Here is a 22,791-nt window from a genome sequence, read left to right on the forward strand (position 1 = left end):
GAAGCGGCTCGAGGGGCCAAATGGCCTATTCCTGCTCTTATTTCTTATGTTTATATTTCTTATGTAATCCTTCTCTTCAGTTGCAAACCCTGGTCATTCGTTACTTTCTTGATGGTCTTATTATACTAAAATCCTTCTGAACATCTATGTTTTGTATTCATTTTTCTTGAAGTTTTAAATAATGGAGGACCAGAGCAAGGCAAATTACTTTTGTTCTCGTGGTCTACTCCTACCCTACTACACACTGAGTGTAACCACCTGTCACAGGCTGGATTCAGGGGGTTACAGGTTTGGGGCTGTGCCAGCTTTTGGTAGTTTTCTAATTTTGCATGTACACTTCTCACAAGCTCTGCAAGTTTTAATTCCGCATCAACTTTAAAAAAAGAGGAAACGCCTTGTGTTCCCAGTAAGAGGACCGGCTCCGCTGTGATGGATAACAGAGCAGTCCTGTCAATCCGGGGGTGGAGGGGCGGCTGCTCCGGGTTAAAAGGCGCCACACAGGTGACGCACAGAGCAAAGTGAAGACAGTGAGAGGAAGTGTTGGATGCTGAACGATAGCAGCGCATAAGGTAAGTGTCTTTATATCTCTGCCAGGGGTTTTAGTGACACGACATTTCCGTGTCAGCGCTGCAAACCTTCGCTAACTTCATGATCAATTCCCTTTTAGTGCAGCGGATAAACACCGTCCACTCCCCCCATGTGCAATCTGTCCTTTCTCTCTTGTACTGTACTGTGAACAAGCGCTACCGGGGAGAGTGAAATACACATGGTTCCGCTTTCGGAGTTGTGATCGGGCTGTTCATTTCCGCTATGGGATAGACCAATATGTCAGAGATACCTGGACAGTAACTAAAGTCAATCCTGTGGCTGGGGGAAAACTACAGAATGATCCACTCTGGGTGGAGCTCTCAAGCGTTGTATCCGAGCCAACACGAGGGTATAATACAGAAACCCAGACGAACGTAAAAAGGTCAGATTGCTCGATTAAGAAATAGGGAAGATATGCAAGAACAGGAAGGTTAATTTAATGGAAGACGTCAATCAACCAAATAGAAATACCTGAGTTCTTTCCATTCAGAGTTGGTAAATGTGCGAGCCTTGAATTGGTATTCGCACAGGATCCAGATCAGTTATAGCACACCTGGGGGCCATCACCTATAGTGGGTAAAGTTTGACATGAACTAGGAGTGAGATATATTCAAGACCAGCAGCTTGGTGTATAACTTTACGAAGGATCAATTCAATGAAATAAGGGGAAAATTACTGCCTATGGAATGGTGGAGAATGTTCAACAACATTTCAGTGGAGGACAACTGGAATACCTTTAAAGGTGTAATGCTGAAAGTGCAGGATCAAGACACACTGATCCTAAAGCTCAGGCTGAACAAACCCGTCCCAACATTGATTAACAAACAAACAGTAAGAGGACAGTCAGGGAAGAGGTATAAAACATGTAAGCAGAACCATAACGGAGGATTGTCAATATTGTGTGATTACTTCCTGCAAGTATTCCCATGGGAGGGTCTGAGAAACATGCGCACTCCAGAGTGAAGCAAAGTAACACTAACGACTCTTTGATATGAATGAGATGAAGTCCTAGACAAGCTGAAAAGGCTCCCAATGAATAACTCACTGGGGTCTATGGTATATGCCCAAAGTGCTGAAAGAGCCTGAGGAGGAGATATGAGGCACCGGCCACCATTATAAGTGATTTGCTGGACACTGGGGAGAGACACCAGTAGATTGAAAGCAGGTCAGTGTGGTGCCCATGTTCAGAAAAGGGGATAAAACGGACACAGGCAACTACAATTTTTATTCAGTGTAAAATACTGGAATCAAATCAGCAGGAATCAATATCTGGAGCATCTGTCTCACATTATCCGAGAGAACAGTAGGCTCCGGATTCAGAAGGGGACGATCCCACCTCAAAGAACCTATTTGTCCTCTTTGAGGATGAACCATCTCAATTGCACTTTGTAAAGTATTATGCTATGCTGTACTTAGACTTCCAAAAGGCACCTCATAAAGTCCCTCATGTAAAGTTTGTAAATCAAACTCAATGCTGTGGGAATTCATTATAAATCCTAGAAATGGATAATAAACAGGTTGATGAGTCGAAACAGCTGGAATATAATTCAAAAGCAGAGAAGTCATGTTAAATGTATATAGAACCTGGGTTAAACCAAACTTGATGTGTTTTGCACAGTTCTCGTATCCACATATATTTTTTTCAGTATAGAAAAACAGTGGAGACGGTGGGAAAAAGATTCACAAGAATGATACCAGAACTGAGTGTGCACAACTATCTGGAAAGACTGGGGCTCCTTTGTCTAGAAAATAGGAAACTGAGGGGTGACCTGACAGAAGTCTTTCAAATTATGAAGCAGTTTTATATGGTAAATGTACTGAAGATGTTTCCACTTGCGGGGAGTATAAAACTAACAGACATAATTATAAAATAGTCACTAATAAGGAATTCAGGCGTAACTTGTTTATTCAGAGTGTGGTGAGAATGTGGAACATGCTACCACAGGGAGTGGTTGAGGTGAATAGCATTCAAGGGGAAGCTTGATAATTAAATGTAAGATAAATAAGAACATAAGAATTAGGAACAGGAGTAGGCCATCGAGCCCCTCGAGCCTGCTCCGCCATTCAAAAAGATCATGGCTGATCTGGCCGTGGACTCAGCTCCACTTACCCGCCCGCTCCCCATAACCCTTAATTCCCTTATTAGTTAAAAATCTATCTATCTGTGACTTGAATACATTCAATGAGCTAGTCTCAACTGCTTCCTTGGGCAGAGAATTCCACAGATTCACAACCCTCTGGGAGAAGAAATTCCTTCTCAACTCGGTTTTAAATTGGCTCCCCCGTATTTTGAGGCTGTGCCCCCTAGTTCTAGTCTCCCCGACCAGTGGAAACAACCTCTCTGCCTCCATCTTGTCTATCCCTTTCATTATTTTAAATGTTTCTATAAGATCACCCCTCATCCTTCTGAACTCCAACGAGTAAAGACCCAGTCTACTCAATCTATCATCAGAAGGTAACCCCCTCATCTCCGGAATCAACCTAGTGAATCGTCTCTGTACCCCCTCCAAAGCCAGTATATCCTTCCTTAAGTAAGGCGACCAAAACTGCACGCAGTACTCCAGATGCGGCCTCACCAATACCCTATACAGTTGCAGAAGGACCTCCCTGCTTTTGTATTCCATCCCTCTCGCAATGAAGGCCAACATTCCATTCGCCTTCCTGATTACCTGCTGCACCTGCAAACTAACTTTTTGGGATTCACGCACAAGGACCCCCAGGTCCCTCTGCACCGCAGCATGTTGTAATTTCTGCCCATTCAAATAGTATTCCCTTTTTTTGTTTTTTTTCCCAAGGTGGATGACCTCACACTTTCCGACATTGTATTCCATCTGCCAAACCTTAGCCCATTCGCTTAACCTATCTAAATCTCTTTGCAGCCTCTCTGTGTCCTCTACACAACCCGCTTTCCCACTAATCTTTGTGTCATCTGCAAATTTTGTTACACTACACTCTGTCCCCTCTTCCAGGTCATCTATGTATATTGTAAACAATTGTGGTCCCAGCACCGATCCCTGTGGCACACCACTAACCACCGATTTCCAACCCGAAAAGGACCCATTTATCCCGACTCTCTGCTTTCTGTTCGCCAGCCAATTCTCTATCCATGCTAATACATTTCCACTGACCCCGCGTACCTTTATCTTCTGCAGTAACCTTTTGTGTGGCACCTTATCGAATGCCTTTTGAAAATCTAAATACACCACATCCATCGGTACACCTCTATCCACCATGCTCGTTATATCCTCAAAGAATTCCAGTAAATTAGTTAAACATGATTTCCCCTTCATGAATCCATGCTGCGTCTGCTTGATTGCACTATTCCTATCTAGATGTCCCGCTATTTCTTCCTTAATGATAGTTTCAAGCATTTTCCCCACTACAGATGTTAAACTAACCGGCCTATAGTTACCTGCCTTTTGTCTGCCCCCTTTTTTAAACAGATGCGTTACATTAGCTGCTTTCCAATCCGCTGGTACCTCCCCAGAGTCCAGAGAATTTTGGTAGATTATAACGAATGCATCTGCTATAACTTCCGCCATCTCTTTTCATACCCTGGGCTGCATTTCATCAGGACCAGGGGACTTGTCTACCTTGAGTCCCATTAGCCTGTCCAGCACTACCCCCCCTAGTGATAGTGATTGTCTCCAGGTCCTCCCTTCCCACATTCCTGTGACCAGCAATTTCTGGCATGGTTTCTGTGTCTTCCACTGTGAAGACCGAAGCAAAATAATTGTTTGGGGTCTCAGCCATTTCCACATTTCCCATTATTAAATCCCCCTTCTCATCTTCTAAGGGACCAACATTTACTTTAGTCACTCTTTTCCGTTTTATATATCTGTAAAAGCTTTTACTATCCGTTTTTATGTTTTGCGCAAGTTTACCTTCGTAATCTATCTTTCCTTTCTTTATTGCTTTCTTAGTCATTCTTTGTTGTCGTTTAAAGTTTTCCCAATCTTCTATTTTCCCACTAACCTTGGCCACCTTATACGCATTGGTTTTTAATTTGATGCTCTCCTTAATTTCCCTGGTTATCCACGGCTGGTTATCCCTTCTCTTACCGCCCTTCTTTTTCATTGGAATATATTTTTGTTGAGCACTATGAAAGAGCTCCTTAAAAGTCCTCCACTGTTCCTCAATTGTGCCACCGTTTAGTCTGTGTTTCCAGTCTACTTTAGCCAACTCTGCCCTCATCCCACTGTAGTCCCCTTTGTTTAAGCATAGTATGCTCGTTTGAGACACTACTTCCTCACCCTCAATCTGTGTTACTAATTCAACCACACTGTGATCACTCATTCCGAGAGGATCTTTTACTAGGAGATCGTTTATTATTCCTGTCTCATTAAACAGGACCAGATCTAAGATAGCTTGCTCCCTTGTAGGTTCTGTAACATACTGTTCTAAGAAACAATCCCGTATGCATTCTATGAATTCCTCCTCCAGGCTACCCCGTGCGATTTGATTTGACCAATCGATATGTAGGTTAAAATCCCCCATAATTACTGCCGTTTCTTTTTCACATGCCTCCATTATTTCCTTGATTATTGCCCGCCCCACCGTGAAGTTATTATTTGGGGGCCTATAAACCAAGCCCACCAGTGACTTTTCCCCCTTACTATCTCTAATCTCCACCCACAATGATTCAACATTGTGTCCATTAGAGCCAATATCGTCTCTCACAACTGCCCTGATATCATCCTTTATTAACAGAGCTACCCCACCTCCTTTCCCTTCTTGTCTATCTTTCCGAATCGTCAGATACCCCTGTCCCAGTCTTGGCCACCCTGCAACCACGTTTCTGTAATGGCCACCAAATCATACCCATTTGTAATGATTTGTGCCGTCAACTCATTTACTTTATTTCGAATGCTGCGTGCGTTTAGGTAGAGTGTTTTAATACTAGTTTTTAATCCATGATTTTTAGTTTTGACCCCTCCTGCAGCCCCTTTACATTCAGTGGCCCTTTTTGTTTTTTGCCTTGGGTTTCTCTGCCCTCCACTTTTACTCATCTCCTTTCTGTCTTTTGCTTTTGTCTCCTTTTTGTTTCCCTCTGTCTCCCTGCATTGGTTCCCATCCCCCTGCCACATTAGTTTAACTCCTCCCCAACAGCACTAGCATATATAAACAAATAGAAGGATATATTGACGGGGTGAGATGAAGTAGGGTAGGATGAGACTCATGTGGAGCATAGACCAGTTGGTCTGAATGTCCTGTTTCTGTGCTGTAAAATTCTATGCAACACTGGTACCTCATGAATGGCACTGAAATAGCTAAGACTGATGTAAAAAGAGACCGAGATATCTTGGTAGACTCAATACTAAACATATATAAGTAATCAACAGAGCTACTAGAATGTAGAACTACATCACCAAAACAGTTGAATATAAATCAGAGGAAGTCAATGATCAAACCATAACTGCTCTGGTTAGATCACATTTCAAGTATTATGTTCAATTCTGGTCACCAAGATACAATTGAGAGCTTCTAGTGCTGGAGGCAGCAGAGAGAAGATCAATGAGACTGATCCTTGGTTGCTGTGGTCTGAGATATGAAAAAAGACCAGTCTGGAAAGGAGGAGTCTGAGAGGTAATATTACAGAGTCAAAAGAAATAGTAAATGTTGTGGAAAAGGTAAATGTGGGAGTAAAACAAGGAGACAAAGGTTCCAATTCGTAAAAGATAACTTTAGGACTGATATCAGGACGTTCTTTTTAACATAGTGAGCAACACTTGGTTTAGATTTCCAGATGGAGTCGTACAGGTGAAAACCCAGGTTGCATTTAAGAAAGAATTCTATAATGAAATGGGAGGATTGTAGAGCACCTGTGGATGGATGAACTAATGTGGGTCAAATGGTCTTCTCATCCGGAATTATCTTGTGATCTGTCAATACATCTATCCCTATAATAGTTTGTGCACAAGGACAAATATTTGAAAGTAGTGATGGAAAGCTCATTTAAACTATCAGTGTATGTTGAGGAATATATATTTGCCTTTGTAGTTTGTTCTATGAACGCAAGGCAAAATGGCTGCTGCAAGCATTATGGGTAGGATAAAATGCAGGATAAAATGATGCAACATGGGTGAAGACAGTTAGTCTAAGAAAGTGATGCACACTTCTGCACGTAGCCTTTAGAACCCCGAGGGCTAGATTTTACACTTTTGTGCAGATCGACCAAAAATGAGTGTTATTTCTGGCATGGGTCGTAAAAATGGGTTTTCAGGTCGCCGCTTGTCGCCCATTTTCAAAGCCCTTAGTCTCCATTTTAAAAATTGGACGTTATCGCGAGCGATTTGAAATGGGCGTTAGCGTTAAATTTCTCTGACCTTCTGCTGTAAAGTGTCACCGTCCTTAGCAACGGCATGGCAACGCTCATTTCCCGTGATTCAGGAGGTCAGGGGTCATCCTTGCATACGCAGAAGAGGAGACAGAGAGAGAGGGAGCAGAGAGGGACTGAAACGGTGAGTGGGTGTGGTGTGTGCTTGTTTAGCTGTTGTGGGAGGCACAAGGGAGATTCACCAGCAGCAAAAAGCCAACTAAGTACCAAGAACATAGCTGGCACTGAGTTTTTGTCCAACAAATAATACATAACATGGAAGGGATGGAGGAGGCCCTGGAGCTGTTAACCAGGAACGCTGGTGGCAGAGGGCTCCCAGTGATCCTAGAGCGCGGCACTGCACCCCAAGATGCTGCACCCCCATTGCCATGAGAGCCAGGAGCAACATCTTGCTTCTAGCTAGGAGCACATTCCCACCTTGGGACCATCCTCTCATGTATCTGTCGAAGCAGCGGTTCGGCCGTCATCCCCCTCGCCCCAATGAAGCAGCATCTGAGGAGCTCCTCGGCCAGGCAGCTTGGAGGCAGGAGGGGAAGGGATAGAGGTGGGGAGAGAAGCAGCAGGGGCGGGGTGGGGGGGAAGGAAAGTGAGGTGCATGGCCGCAGGTGTTGTCTGGGGCATATTTTTAGGTTGCTGCTGCTATTTTGGGGGGAGGATCGGTGCAAGGGGCGAGGGGACTACCTTGTTGGTTTGCATTTGTGTTCTATATTGTGGGAAATGGGGACCATTGTAATGATGTAAATGTGACAAATTTGTTGTGGGCTGGGGCGGGGGTGGGGTGGGCTGGTTTTTACAGATATACTTATCATTTCAGACAAATGGTCAGAGTAAATGTTTTTTATTTAACATAACCTTGTTGCGCATTGGCTCAGCTAGCTGCACTGTAGACACACTGGTGATTCCTTAATATGAAAGGGTATAATTACACTTAACTTCAATCAACTTAAACTTTAACTGTCACCAAGGTAATGCACACCATGGATGTATGACCTGCACACCCAGCAGTGTTTCAGCTTTGTAAATACCACCAACGTTATTTCAAGCAAAGCGCTCATTTATGAGCTCCTGACATCAGAGTCTTGCAGCTATGATGCCACCATCTCCCTTATGAGCTGGCATACCTCACTGATAACCACTTTGTGGAAGCGCAGTCTCCTAAGGCAGGTAGTGTTGCACAAGTTGAGGTAAGACTGCTTCACCCTGTACTTGCGGGGGGTGTAACGTCTGATCCTCCTCATCAGTCTGTCACGTCTTGCATTGGCCACATGATGCTGCCGAGTGTACCTTCTGCCATCTCGCGTCTGCAGCATGTGAGTCGTCATCAAGAGAGAGTGAGAAATGGCAGGCACCATTCCAACAGCTATGTGTTTTCCACCGATTGTTCACAAAGAATAATGCCCCTACTAAGACACCTAGTAAATTCCAATCATCCACAGTATGAAAAGATGTTTGTTCAGATGTTCACAACACCTCCAAACACCTCCAGAGTACATCTGAACTTCCCCAAGGTTGAAGCAGAGCAGCCTTTTAAATGATGCGACCTGCGATTTAGAACATGGCGTCCATACCGCTGTGAGTAGTTCCGGTTAGTTCAACTTTTGAGCAGCATTTTTTTCGGTGAGCGATATTATCGGTGAAATGTGTACGAGATGCAGACAGTAGGGATGGGCGATATACTGGGCGTTAGTTTTGGCAAATGTGGTCTTTATGACAAAAAACAGTGGGCGGTCAGTATTATTAAATCTCGGTGTTAATTACGTGCCGAAAGTAATGCTGGGTGATATTCTGTGCGTTGGGATCGCCCATTCTGATGATTGCGCCCCGTAGTATTTTTTTCAGCGGTACGCACATGCGGAAAGTAACACTCGGCGATAAGTGACCGAGAAATGGGCATCAGTTTCCATTTTGTGGCTAAGTGGGCGATATATGGGTATTGCACCTCATTCCACCGTTAAAATTGATGTTAAGTGGGCGGTATGCATGCAAAAATAATGGAAAATCTAGCCCCTAGCCTCAAGATGACATATCTGGAGCACACCAGACAAACGCCCGTTTTACTTAGTTTCCCCTTAACCGCCGAGAAAACCAATGAGAATAATGGTGCAAGACCCATTTTCTCGCCGGGTGATTAGTTTCAATTAGTTTTAACTTAAAAGTGAAAATTTTCACCAGCATTACTTACCAAACATTAGTGGTTTTTCTGGCTGGGCAGTCGGGTGTTGAGGGGCTCTCTGGGAAAGTCTAGCCCTTAAACATTTTAAATGGCTTAATTTACCAGCTGTGCAAGACAGTATTTCAGATTAAATGAGGATAGAGACATGGATAATGGAAGGTGGCTGACTGTCAAGATGTTTTTAGACAATGAAACAGAATCTGTTAAGGATGAGGCCTGTATGGTTGTGTAAGTTCAGCAATCTGTTCGATGACCTAGAGTCATAAGCTACCTGCAGAAGTTAAACCCAACAAACTCGGTGTCACAAATTCAGCCATGATCTAATCAAATAATTAATCAGGCTTGAGGGGCTGAATGGCTCCTAGGGCTTCTGTTCCAGGGGCTGCACTAATCTTCCTGACTGGATGAGCTTTGTCAATTGCTATCTCGGCTATATCGATCCATATGTGTGAGTGTTGCAGCGTGGAAGAGCAATGAGTAGCAAAAGGCTGCCAATTATTATTAATAACTTTTATTTATATAGAGCCTTTAACATAGTAAAACATCGAAAGGTGCTTCACAGCAGTGTTACAAGACAAAACAGATACATTTGACACCGAGCCACAATAAAATATGGCAGATGACCAAAAGATTGGTTAAAGAGGCAGGTTTTAAGAAGCGTCTTAAAGGAGGAAAGAGAAGTTGAAGGAAGGAATTCCGGAGCTTAGGGCCTTAGCAGCTGAAGGCACGGCTGCCAATGGAGGAGCAATTAAAATCGGGCTGCTCAATAGGGCAGAATTGGAGGAGCGCAGATATATTGGAGGGCAGTAAGGCTGAAGAAATTTAGAAATAGGGAGGGGTGAGGTCATGGGGGGATTTGAAAAGAAGGATGAGAATTTTAAAATCAAGGTGTTGCTTAACTGGGAGCCAATGTGATGGGTGAACAGAACTTGGTGTGAGTTAAGACGTGAGCAGCAGAGTTTTGGAGACTCCAAGTTTACGAAGGGTAGAACGAGGGAGGCCGGCCAGGAGTGTGTTCGAATAGTCAAGTGTAGAAGTAACAAAGGAATGAATGAAGGTTTCAGCAGCAGGTGGGCTTAGGCAGAGGGGCAGTCAGGCGGTGTTACAGAGATGGAAATAGACAGTTTTCGTGATGCAATATATATCAGACAACTTTCTCCAGGGAGCTGTGCTGAGGCCTTACCATTTCCCTTTGTTTTATAATTTTTCCAAATATTGTACATATCTTGGTTTTGCTAGAGATGCCTTGAGACCGAAGTCTTTGTTTCACTGATGTTCATCAATCAACCGAGGTTGTTTCAGCACGTTGGTTAATGAGAAACAATAATATTTGAATCTTAGACATGTAGAGATTAAATAACTTGAGACCAATTCTACAGAGAAGATTGTAAATGTTTCACTGCAGACCAACACTCAGTTTGCGATTCTTCATAAGCCAATTTCTCTGTTCAGTTGCAAACCCTGGTAATTCATTAACTTTCTTGAGAACCTTATTGTACCAAAATCATTTTGGATATTTGTTTTATATTCATTTTTCCTGCAGTTTTAACCAATGGAGGACCTGAGCAAAGCAAATTGCCATTTCACCCTTGACCTATTCAGAAAGCTGGTTGAAAAAAATCAAGCTGGCAACATCTTTTTTTCTCCATTCAGCATCTCCAGTGCGTTGGCCATGGTTTATCTTGGAGCAAAAAATAATACTGCATCTCAAATGGCAAAGGTATGTATAAAATTACTCTGAGTAAAAGATGTAGCTGAATTTTTTTTAACTGTCTTGTGTGTGCATTTTGTTTGATAATATCAGTTTGCCAGAAGCATGGACTTATGGGCTCGACCTTCCACTTCAGATCGCTGGGCTAGTGCCCATATATCGCCCAAAATGGCAGGCTATCGCCCATTTTGATTAAAAAGTGGAAAGTTGGGCCAGAACAGCGCCGGAAAATTGCTGGCCCAACTTTCCTGTCACATCGTTGAGGTGATCGCCCGCATCGCCCAGCGCAACTTTCAGCACATCGCCCACACATCGCCCGGCTTATCGCTCACTGAAAATATCACTGGAGAAAAGCTGCTATTAACTGGCCTTCCTCACAGAACTCAACACTACGGACGCCATTTTGAACATTGGAGGAAGTGAGGAGGCAGCTTACACAAGGGGCTTATCATTTGTGAGTTATTTAAGGGTCGTTTACTGATAGATCCACTCACATTTATATTTATATTTATATGTATATTTATAATTTATATTTTATATTTTCTTTAGTATAAAGGGCATTTATAACAACAGTGATAGTGATAATAGTGATAATGATGGAGCCTGTAGCTTCTCTACCATTATTTGGTAGATTATAACGAATGCATCTGCTATAACTTCCGCCATCTCTTTTCATACCCTGGGATGCATTTCATCAGGACCAGGGGACTTGTCTACCTTGAGTCCCATTAGACTGTCCAACACTACAGCCATACACACTTACAGTGCCTCTGAGCTCCCTCTCACTCTGTCTCCTCTTCTGCACATGTCATCATGACCCTTGACCTCCTGAATCGCGGGAATCGTGCGTTGCCATGCTGTTGTTAAGGGCGGCCACACTTTACGGCAGTAGGTCAAAAAACTTTAACGCTACTGCCCATTTGATATCGCTCGCGGTAGTGCCCATTTTCAAAACTGTAAACTAGGTGTTTTGAGAAAGGGCGATGAGCCGTTGATCTGAAAACCCTTTTTTAACGCCCACGCCGGAAATAATGCCCATTTTTGGGCGATAAGCACAAAAGTGGAGGTTCTAGCCCATAAACTCATTGATAGTTTATATGCATCTAATAGTAATAGGTATCATGTCTCAATATCCTACGTGTAACTAGCAGTAATACTTTAACTCACTGATACTCACCCTGAAACCATCGCCAGAACCCCCCTGCACTGCACCAGGTGAGGTCAGTCTCTCCAGTTGATGCCACTTATAACAGGCCCGATCTCTCTCTCTATCTCCTTGGAATCTGGTTTGGACTCCGGTTCTGTGTGAAGGTGACAATTCTGAACTGCGAACCTCAGTCTGAGCTGATCTGTACTTGGTCTTCACATGTCAAACCCGGTCGGCACAGACCAACCGGAACCAAACCGAGAGATTGCGCAAAGGGCAGTGAGCTGAGTGTTTGGGGCACTTCTCACAGGTCACATTGTCCTAAACTCAGCTCAGTACCAACATTTCTAAACCGCTCCATGTGCTCGGTCTCAATAAATGAGGGATGGGAACCTATGCAGGGAGACAGAGGGAAGTAGAATAGGGGCAGAAGCAAAAGATAGAAAGAAGAAAAGTAAAAGTGAAGTGCAGAGAAACCCAAGGCAAAAATCAAAAAGGGCCACATTACAGCAAAATTCTAAAGGGGCAAAGTGTGTTAAAAAGACAAGTCTGAAGGCTCTGTGCCTCAATGCGAGGAGTATTCGTAATAAAATGGATGAATTAACTGCTCAGGCAGCAATTAATGAATATGATATAATTGGCATCATGGAGACATGGCTCCAGGGTAACCAAGGCTGGGAACTCAACATCCAGGGGTATTCAACATTCAAGAAGGATAGACAGAAAGGAAAAGTAAGTGGGGTAGCGTTGCTGATTAAAGAGCAAATTAACACAATAGAAAGGAAGGACATTAGCTTGGATGATGTGGAATCTGTATGGGTGGAGCTGCTGAATACCAAAGGGCAGAAAACGCTAGTGGGAGTTGTGTACAGACCACCAAACAGTAGTAGTGTGGTTGGGGACAGCATCAAACAAGAAATTAGACATGCGTGCAATAAAGGTACAGCAGTTTACATGGGTGACTTTAATCTACATATAGATTGGGCTAATCTAACTGTTGCAATACGGTGGAGGAGGATTTCCTGGAGTGTATGAGGGATGGTTTTCAAGACCAATATGTCGAGGAGCCAACTAGAGGGCTGGCCATCCTAGACTGGGTGATGTGTAATGAGAAAGGACCAATTAGCAATCTTGTTGTGGGGTGCCGCAGGGCTCAGTGCTGGAACCCCAGCTCTTTACAATACACATCAATGATTTAGATGAAGGAATTGAGTGTAATATCTCTAAGTTTGCAGATGACACTAAGCTGGGTGGTGGTATGAGCTGTGAGGAGGATGCTAAGAGTCTGCAGGCTGACTTGGACAGGTTAGGTGAGTGGGCAAATGCATGGCAGATGCAGTATAATGTGGATAAATGTGAGGTTATCCACTTTGGGGGAAAAACACGAAGGCAGAATTTTATCTGAATGGCGGCAGATTAGGAAAAGTGGAGGTGCAACGAGACCTGGGTTTCATGGTACATCAGCCATTGAAAGTTGGCATGCAGGTACAGCAGGCGGTGAAGAAGGCAAATGGTATGTTGGCCGTCATAGCTAGGGGATTTGAGTATAGGAGCAGGGAGGTCTTACTGCAGCTATACAGGGCCTTGGTGAGGCCTCACCTGGACTCCCTTTCTTTCTGAGCCCCCATTCCCCCTCTCCCCTCTCCCCTCTCCCCCATTCCCCAGTCTCCCTCTCCCCCATTCCCCAGTTTCCCTCTCCCCCATTTCCCAGTCTCTCTCCCCCCGAGCCCCCATTCCCCACTCTCCCTCTCCCCAAACCCCCATTCCCCAGTCTCCCTCTCCTCCATTCCCAGTCTCCCTCTCCCCGAGCCCCCATTCCCCAGTTTCCCTCTCCCCCATTCCTAGTCTCCCTCTCTCCAAACCCCCATTCCCCACTCTCCCTCTCCCCGAGCCCCCATTCCCCACTCTCCCTCTCCCCGAGCCCCCATTCCTCAGTCTCCGTCTCCCCGAGCCCCCATTCCACAGTCTCCCTCTCCCCCATTCCCAGTCTCCCACTCTCTCACGCCCCCATTCCTCAGTCTCCGTCTCCCCGAGCCCCCATTCCCCAGTCTCCCTCTCCCCCATTCCTCAGTCTCCGTCTCCCCGAGCCCCCATTCCTCAGTCTCCGTCTGCCCGAGCCCCCATTCCCCACTCTCCCTCTCCCTGAGCCCCCATTTCCCACTCTCCCTCTCCCCGAGCCCCCATTCCTCAGTCTCCCTCTCCCGGAGCCCCCATTCACCAGTCTCCCTCCCCCTGAGCCCCCATTCCTCAGTCTCCCTCTCCCCAAACCTCCACGTGGTCGCTGCTCTCGGCTGCGGTGATCAAGTGACATCACCGAGCCAGAGGTTCCACTGAGCAACAGCCGGTGAGGTCACGGAGCGGGGGAGGGGAAGGGAGGAACTAACCACTGGATGGCTAATCTCAGACTTGGTCAGTTTCACTTTCCAGTTTCACTTTCAGGAACCAATTCCTCAAAATCAGGTGATCCCAGTGGCTATAAAAATATTCAGGAAGACAAACATTGCACAGTGTTTCGGCTGATCTGCTGACTGAAGTACAAGTGAAATCCAGATCACCATCATGAGGTCAGTAATCACTTTGCTTTACACAACATTATTAGATGTACTGACATTTTAAGGAAATAACAGTGACATTGACCACGATATTAACGCAGAGACGGGATCAGAGTGCGGGTGAGGGAGGGGCGATGGCGGGCGACCAAAGCACAACATCGTGGAACGTGTGCAAATATCCTATTCAATGGGGATTCCTCTTTATCATTTTACTTCCGGCTTTCGTGTCCCTAATGCACGTGAGCGGGCGTGACACTGACCTGCATGATGCGATTTCACCTCGACCACTGACAGGGCCAGTTCACAGAGGCAGTGGAGGAGGAGGTTTGCAGTTAGCTACATTGGGCTGGAAGGAGTGCAGGCAGAGTTATGGAAGGAAGGAGGACAAAGACTGCACCCAGGTTTAATCAGGCGTCCCTGGATGTCATTGGAATCCTCATCTGATGAGGTGTGCTGAGCGGCTTGTTCCTCTTCACCTTTAGTTCTCGCTGCTGTGCTGTGTTGTGCAGAATGCAGCTCACCACGATTATGCTGGAGACCCTCATTGGTGAGTACTGAAGGGCGCCTCCAGACCTGTCCAGATACCTGAAGCGCAACTTGAGCATAGCAATGGCTTGCTCAATAACACATCAGGTTGACAAATGGCTCCTGATGTAACGCTCCTCAGAGATATCATCAGGCAGGTTTGAGGGGGATATCCTTTGTCACCTCGCCCTTAAGGCTGGTTCCAGGTCTGAACATGTTGAGGATTCTGGGCTGCCGCAGCATGATAGCACCTCCCAGGGAATCTGGCGCAGACCTGCATGAACCTTTTTTTGTGGTTACATACCTGCTAAACATTGATGTAATGGAATCCCTTGCGGTTGACAAATACTCCTGGTTAATCTGTGGGGTGCTCGGATTGCCACGTGTGTGCAGTCGATGCCAGCCTGCCCCTGTGGGAAGCCAGCCAAAGATGTGAATCCGAGTGCCCGCTGATTCTGGCTATTGTCATCACAGGGGAAGTTTATATGCCTCCAGCACTGACAAACAACCCATCAATCACCTGCCTGATGCATTTACTTGCAGCCGACTGCGAGATCCCATGCATGTTGGGTTAGGGCTACGTTTCACGTATTTGACTGTTTGACTTCTCCGTGACCCTCTCCCAGGTGTGAGGGGTTAATATCAAAGCCATTGATTTCAAACCCACTGAAATGAGTGGAGCTGGACCTATCTGTTTATAGCTGAAACATGTTTACAGCAAGGCAGCTGCCTCAGGGCAAACTCCTTCCTAAACCTGCCTCCCTGTGACTGCTGCAATGAAAATAGAACATTTCTCACAGCAGGAGACTGGTGACGGTGGAATTACTCTCTCTCTGTCTCTCTCCACTCCCTGTATTCCCTCCCTCTCTGTGAGAGCTGGGACTGGTGCATGCAATAGGTTCCAGAGGGTGGCAGTGTAGGGTTATTAGTTGCATGCATTGCTACTGTACAAATAGATTGTGCATTTTATAAAAGACACAATCAGCAATCTCGAAGTGTGTTGCTAATGGTTACTCAAAGGATGTGCTGTTTTATAACAATAAACATGTATCATTGTCAGTGTGCCGCTGGTTTATGAAAACAGAATCAGTCAACTTTCATGTGAGTGCTCGGGGGAAGGGTTTGGGATCTGTCCCTGGGTCTGTGAGCACTCGGGGAAAGGGTTTGGGATCTGTCGCTGAATCTGAGAGCACTCGGGAAGGGTTTGGGATCTGTCCCTGGGTCTATGAGCACTCAGGGGAAGGGTTTGGACCTGCCCCAAGTTAATGTTGTCTGCTCTCTGCAGTAACAGAAAATGTGTCCAAGCAATGTCCAGAACTTTAAGTTTTTGCTGTCGATATTTTCGCTGAATCTTACACTAAGTTATGTGGCACAGTAAATAATACAGATGGGATTAGACAGTTGCAAAGGCACATTGATAAATGAAATGATTACGAAAAACTAGCAGATGGAGTTCAGTGTGGGGAAATGTGTGCTCATCCACTTTGGAGCCAAGAAATATCGGAATATTTTCCAAATGTGACAAGCCTGGAACTGCGGAGGAGCAAAGAGATTTAGGGGACCATGTACAGAAATCATTAAATCTAGTGAACAGGTACAGTAAATAATGAAAGGGGTGAATGGATTGTTTGTCTTGATCTCAATGGGGCTGGAATACAAAGGATAGGCGTTATATTAATGTTGTATAAAGCTCTGGTTAAACTACATCTGGAGTAATGCATTGAGTTCTGGGCACCTCACCTCAGAAAGGATATATTGCTCCTGCGGAGGGTGCAGTGCAGATTCATTAGAATTTTACCAGGGCTAAAATGGTTATATCATGAGGACAGCTCACATAGACTCGGCTTGTATTCCCCCAGATATAGAAGATTAAGGGGTGACCTAATTAAGGTGTTTAAGATGATTGAAGCATTTGATTGGGTAGGTAGAGTAAAACAATTTCCTCTGATGGGGGAGACCAGAACAAGGGGGCATCAGCTTGAAGTTAGAACTCAGCCAGTCAGGGGTGATGTCAGACAACACTTCTTCACACAAAGGGTAGTGGAAATCTGGAACTCTCTCCCCCAATAAGTTGTTGCGGTTAGGCCAATTAAATATGTCAAAACTGTGATGATAGAATTTTGTTAGGCAAGGGTATTAAGAGTTACAGAACCAGGGTGGGTAGATGGAGTTGTGATACAGATCAGCCATGATAAAGTGAATGGTGGAACATGTTCCTATGTTCCGACCTATGTTCATATTAAGGGATAATCGTGGATTTCTGCTGACACTCATGAGCCAATTGTTCATTTTATGTTGCCTCCAGGACCCTTACGGGATTTCTAGAGGTTTCCCCCAAACTGAGCGAAACCAGGCAGTCAGGCTGCAGGGAGGTGTTCTGTGCCCACGTGCACTGACCTGCACATCTGTTCTGCTATTGTGACTTTACCAGCATTGCTACATTGATTATATATGAGCTATAAATGTAAGTTAGATACACATAGCGGATGCATTGACAGTCATTTTCCAACATTCCACAGATTCTGGATCAGTTCCTATGGAGTGGAGGGTAGCCAATGTAACCCCACTTTTTAAAAAAGGAGGGAGAGAGAAAACAGGGAATTATAGACCGGTCAGCCTGACCTCAGTAGTGGGTAAAATGATGGAATCAATTATTAAGGATGTCATAGCAGCGCATTTGGAAAGAGGTGACATGATAGGTCCAAGTCAGCATGGATTTGTGAAAGGGAAATCATGCTTGACAAATCTTCTGGAATTTTTTGAGGTTGTTTCCAGTAGAGTGGACAAAGGAGAACCACTTGATGTGGTGTATTTGGACTTCCAGAAGGCTTTCGACAAGGTCCCACACAAGAGATTAATGTGCAAAGTTAAAGCACATGGGATTGGGGGTAGTGTGGACGTGGATTGAGAACTGGTTGTCAGACAGGAAGCAAAGAGTAGGAGTAAATGGGTACTTTTCAGAATGGCAGGCAGTGACTAATGGGGTACCGCAAGGTTCTGTGCTGGTGCCCCAGCTGTTTACATTGTACATTAATGATTTAGACGAGGGGATTAAATGTAGTATCTCCAAATTTGTGGATGACACTAAGTTGGATGGCAGTGTGAGCGCGAGGCGAATGCTATGAGGCTGCAGAGTGACTTGGATAGGTTAGGTGAGTGGGCAAATGCATGGCAGATGAAGTATAATGTGGATAAATGTGAGGTTGTCCACTTTGGTGGTAAAAACAGAGAGACAGACTATTATCTGAATGGTGACAGATTAGGAAAAGGGGAGGTGCAATGAGACCTGGGTGTCATGGTACATCAGTCATTGAAGGTTGGCATGCAGGTACATCAGGCGGTTAAGAAAGCAAATGGCATGTTGGCCTTCATAGCGAGGGGATTTGAGTACAGGGGCAGAGAGGTGTTACTACAGTTGTACAGGGCCTTGGTGAGGCCAGACCTGGAGTGTTGTGTACAGTTTTGGTCTCCTAACTTGAGGAAGGACATTCTTGCTATTGAGGGAGTGCAGCGAAGGTTCACCAGACTGATTCCCGGGAAGGCGGGACTGACATATCAAGAAAGACTGCATCAACTGGGCTTGTATTCACTGGAGTTCAGAAAAATGAGAGGGGATCTCATAGAAACGTTTAAAATTCTGACGGATTTCGACAGGTTAGATGCAGGAAGAATGTTCCCAATGTTGGGGAAGTCCAGAACAGGGACACAGTCTAAGGATAAGCGGTAAGCCATTTAGGACCGAGATGAGGAGAAACTTCTTCACCCAGAGAGTGGTGAACCTGTGGAATTCTCTACCATAGAAAGTTGTTGAGGCCAATTCACTAAATATATTCAAAAAGGAGTTAGATGTAGTCCTTACTACTAGGGGGATCAAGGGGTATGGCAAGAAAGCAGGGATGGGGTACTGAAGTTGCATGTTTAGCCATGAACTCATTGAATGGCAGTGCAGGCTCGAAGGGCCGAATGGCCTACTCCTGCACCTAATTTCTATGTTTCTATAAGATGGGCTTTGATTATTTTGTTCTCTTACAGCAACACACTGAACGATTGTTTGAAAGCGAAACTCGGCGAGCTTCAATGTCAATTCACGTGGGCCCCACAGAAAGACAGTATTGACTTGGAGGACATGAAGTATAGATTACACAATTTAATACAGGCTGGTGTGAAATATCAGGCCATGTCTTACAACCACCTCGCTTTTGTAAACTGTCTGCAAGGCAACTGTGAAGAGGCAATTCAAAACTTAAATGAAGCTGAAAAAATTCTGAGGGAAAATCATGAACATGAATTTAAAAGAAGAAGCATCATCACCTATGGAAACTATGCCTGGGTATATTATCACATGGGCCAACTGACAGAGGCCCAGTCCTACCTCGACAAGCTGGAGAGGATCTGTAAACAATTGACTGATGGCTCTCGGTATACAGCGCTGATACCTGAAGTATACGGGGAGAAGGGTTGGTCACTGTTGAGTTCTGCTGCTCAATACTATGAAGAGGCAAAGGAATGTTTTGAGAAAGCTCTGGAGGAAGATCCTGATGATACTGAATGGAATGTTGGCTATGCGACTGTTCTGTTTCGTCTGGAAGGAGGTCCTGGTATCTCAGAGAATGGTGAACCCAGTCAATCAGTGAAGCAGTTGCGACGTGTGCTGGAACTTGATCCAGATGACTCTGTCGCCATGGTGCTGTTGGCTCTAAAACTGCAAGAGTCCAAACAAAAGGAGAAAGCACTGCAATTAGTTGAACAAGCATTGCAGAAGTCCCCTGATCTTCCATATGTAACTCGTTATGCAGCAAGATTTCTGAGAAAAGAAGGAGATGTGGAAAAAGCTATGGAGCTGTTGAAGAAAGCATTAAAAATTATCCCACACTCTTCCTTCTTACACCACCAAGTAGGTCTGTGTTACAGAAACAAAGTATATCAGTTGATCAAACATCCAGGCAGCAAAGACCCTCGCAATCCTGCTTTTCAACAGAAAGCTGAATTGATCAATCAATGCAAGTACCATTTTGAAAAGGCATTTGAGCAGAAGCCATCATTTATTTTTGCACGATTAGATTTTGCAAAAATCTGTTCATTAAATGGGGAATATCTCAAAGCAGAGAAGATCTACAGCGATTTCCTGCAATTAGAAGATAATCATCCTGATAAGCAGTCAGTATATTTGCAGATTGGGTTATTTGAACTGCACCAGAAAAGATCGGAATCAAATGCCATCAACTATTTTCTGGAAGGACTTAAATTTCAACGTGACACAAAAGCTTGGCAATTGTGTCATGAAAACTTGAGAAAGATTGCAACAAAACAAATTGACAGGAATCCCAGAAACAGCAAGGCCTTTGGTGTTCTTGGGTTACTGCACCAGCAGGATGGGAAGAAGTGCAAAGCTATTGAATGCTTTGAAAAGGCCTTGGAGTTTGATTGTGGCAATGAAGAATATCTAAGTGCTCTTTGTAAATTACGCCTTTCTATCAGTCAATGATGACTAACCCAGCTAAAACTAAACACATTGGGTGGAGTTTCTGCTTTGGCGCAATTGGGAACTTAGTTGTAAATTACGCTAGATAGGTTACAGTTCAAGTTTCCGCTAGAATGCATTTGCATACTCACAGACATAAAATCTTTAATGAACCAGCCTTTCACCTGCGGGAAACCTGATTTTAAATGACTGAAAATGACTTAAAGGTAGATATACTGAACCATTTATTAGTTTCATTGTTGTACACTAGTCAGTTTGTAAGTAAATTAAATATAATAATTTGTAAAACTTTTAAATCATGCCTACTAGTGCCCAGGGGCCTAAGAAAATGAGCTCAATTTGAAAACCCTCCTCAAACGGGCGCAATTGGCAGAAACTCGCCATCCTCGTTATTTCGATCTGTGGGCGGGGCCAGTTTTGTAGATTTTTAAACCAGCGTTAAAGATCACGGAATACTTGATTTACGCTTGATGTAAATCTTGCTCGAGTTCCCGTGATCTTTTGTGCTGGTTCGGCAGATTTCACCTGGATTGTACTGATAAAACGAGGGCAAATTAGCAGAGGCTCTATCCCAGTGTTTGAAAGATGCTGTGATGCTCTCTCATCTATGAACAAGTTTGGCAGGATACTCATCCAACTTATATTATTTAATATACACTGTTAATACTTTCAGTCGAAGCGGCCTTTTGTTTGTAAATGCATCGATATTTGTGAGTACAGTCCCCACCGATTTCTCTGCTTTACACAGGATGGCCGGTATCACGCGTGAAGAAGGATTATTTTCTCTCTCTCCCTGTAACGAGCCGCCCGCAGCTCCCTGATTTCTAGCCCCTTCAATGGAAGCAGTTAATTTCCATCGGGTGACTTATGGCTAAAGGATATAATAATAGATTTAAATGGCTAAAATCAATAAAGCTTAATAGTTGCAGATATAGATTTTCCAACCAGAATTATTAATTTGCTGTAATATCAGAGACTGTGTTAAAATAACCAATAAAAAGAAACTGTAACTAAAATGATATTTGTGTTATTGATCTGTGCTAATGCTGACAGTAAGTGTCACTCATAGTCCATACTTTGTGATGGTGAACTGTACCAGCTCTGTAAGGAACATTCAGACCAGCCTTTAACACAGCTGTTGATTGTGGAGTGAAACATGGCCCTTGCACTGCTAGCTGTAGCCATAGTGCTATTAGAGAAAGGTTAGGAAGGAATGGTTGGGAAGGTCCAGAGGAATGGGACAATGGGAGAACCTAACATTGGGAGAGGCTGCAGACGCCTCACATCATATTTAGACTTATTGGTAAAGCAGCCCCTGAAGGGTTCAGCCCTTCTGTGAAGGTATTGTTTCAGCTCTGTGCAATGTTGGAAACTAATTTTTTAAGACATTGGAGATGTTACACAGACAGCTGAGGGACTAAATTGGAGAGCCCTGAAGACATAAGAACAAAAGAAATAGGAGCAGGAGTAGACCATTTGGCCCTTCGAGCCTGCTCCGCCATTCAACAAAATCATGGCTGATCTACTACCTCAACTCCACCTTCCCGCACTATCCCCATATCCCTTAATTTGCTTTGTTCCCAAAAATTTAGCTACATCTATCTTGAATATAATTAAAGATTGAGGGCTAGACTTTCCGTTATTTTTGCATGCATACCACCCACTTAACGTCCATTTTAATGCTGAAATGAGGTATAATGCCCACAATATCGGCGAGCGTGACTTTCAGCACCTTGCACACATATTGGCCAAAATCTCGCTCGCTGAAAAAATTGCTGTGAAAAAATTGAACTGACATGAAGTAATCACAGCGGTAAGGACCCCATTTTGTAAATCACAGGTCGCTCCATTTAAAAGGCTGCTTCAACTTCTGGGGAGTTTGGATGTACTCTGGAGTTCTTTTAATTTATATGAACATCTAAACAAACATCTTATCATACTGTGGATGATTGGAATCTACTTTAGGTGTCTTATTGCTTGTGAACAATCGGTATTATACTAATAGTTACTGGAATGGGGTCAGCCATTTCTCAGCTTGTCTTGATGACACCGCAGATGCTGCAGGCTAGAAATGGCAGAAGGTATATTCGATAGCATTATATGCCCAATGTAAGACGTGCCAGACTGATGAGGAAGACAAGATCATACACTCACCACACTTACAGGGAGAAGAGGTCTTACCTCAACTTATCCGAGAACACCTGCCTTCGGAGACTGCGCTTCCACAAAGAGGTTATCAGTGAAATATGTCTGCTCATCAGGGGAGATCTGCAGCC

At 44.4% G+C, this 22,791-nt stretch overlaps 1 protein-coding gene across 3 annotated transcripts; it reads left to right on the forward strand.

The window, feature by feature from the left end:
• The first annotated feature begins 526 nt into the window (after nt 1-526).
• Nucleotides 527-21,237, forward strand: LOC139264258 (interferon-induced protein with tetratricopeptide repeats 5-like). 3 transcript variants are annotated; one of them, XM_070880428.1, is made up of 4 exons: nt 527-569; nt 10,642-10,818; nt 14,384-14,520; nt 19,066-21,237. In XM_070880428.1, the coding sequence occupies exons 3-4, from the start codon at nt 14,516-14,518 to the stop codon at nt 20,516-20,518; spliced, it is 1,458 nt and encodes a 485-aa protein (XP_070736529.1). In that variant the 5' UTR covers nt 527-569; nt 10,642-10,818; nt 14,384-14,515; the 3' UTR covers nt 20,519-21,237. The 3 variants fall into 3 exon arrangements, with proteins under 3 accessions (XP_070736529.1, XP_070736528.1, XP_070736530.1); XM_070880427.1 differs by having other exon boundaries at nt 14,396-14,520; XM_070880429.1 differs by lacking the exon at nt 527-569 and adding an exon at nt 906-970 and having other exon boundaries at nt 14,396-14,520.
• The last annotated feature ends 1,554 nt before the right edge of the window (nt 21,238-22,791 follow it).

Source organism: Pristiophorus japonicus, chromosome 5 (assembly GCF_044704955.1).
Source record: "Pristiophorus japonicus isolate sPriJap1 chromosome 5, sPriJap1.hap1, whole genome shotgun sequence".
NCBI classification, from domain to species: Eukaryota; Metazoa; Chordata; class Chondrichthyes; family Pristiophoridae; genus Pristiophorus; species Pristiophorus japonicus.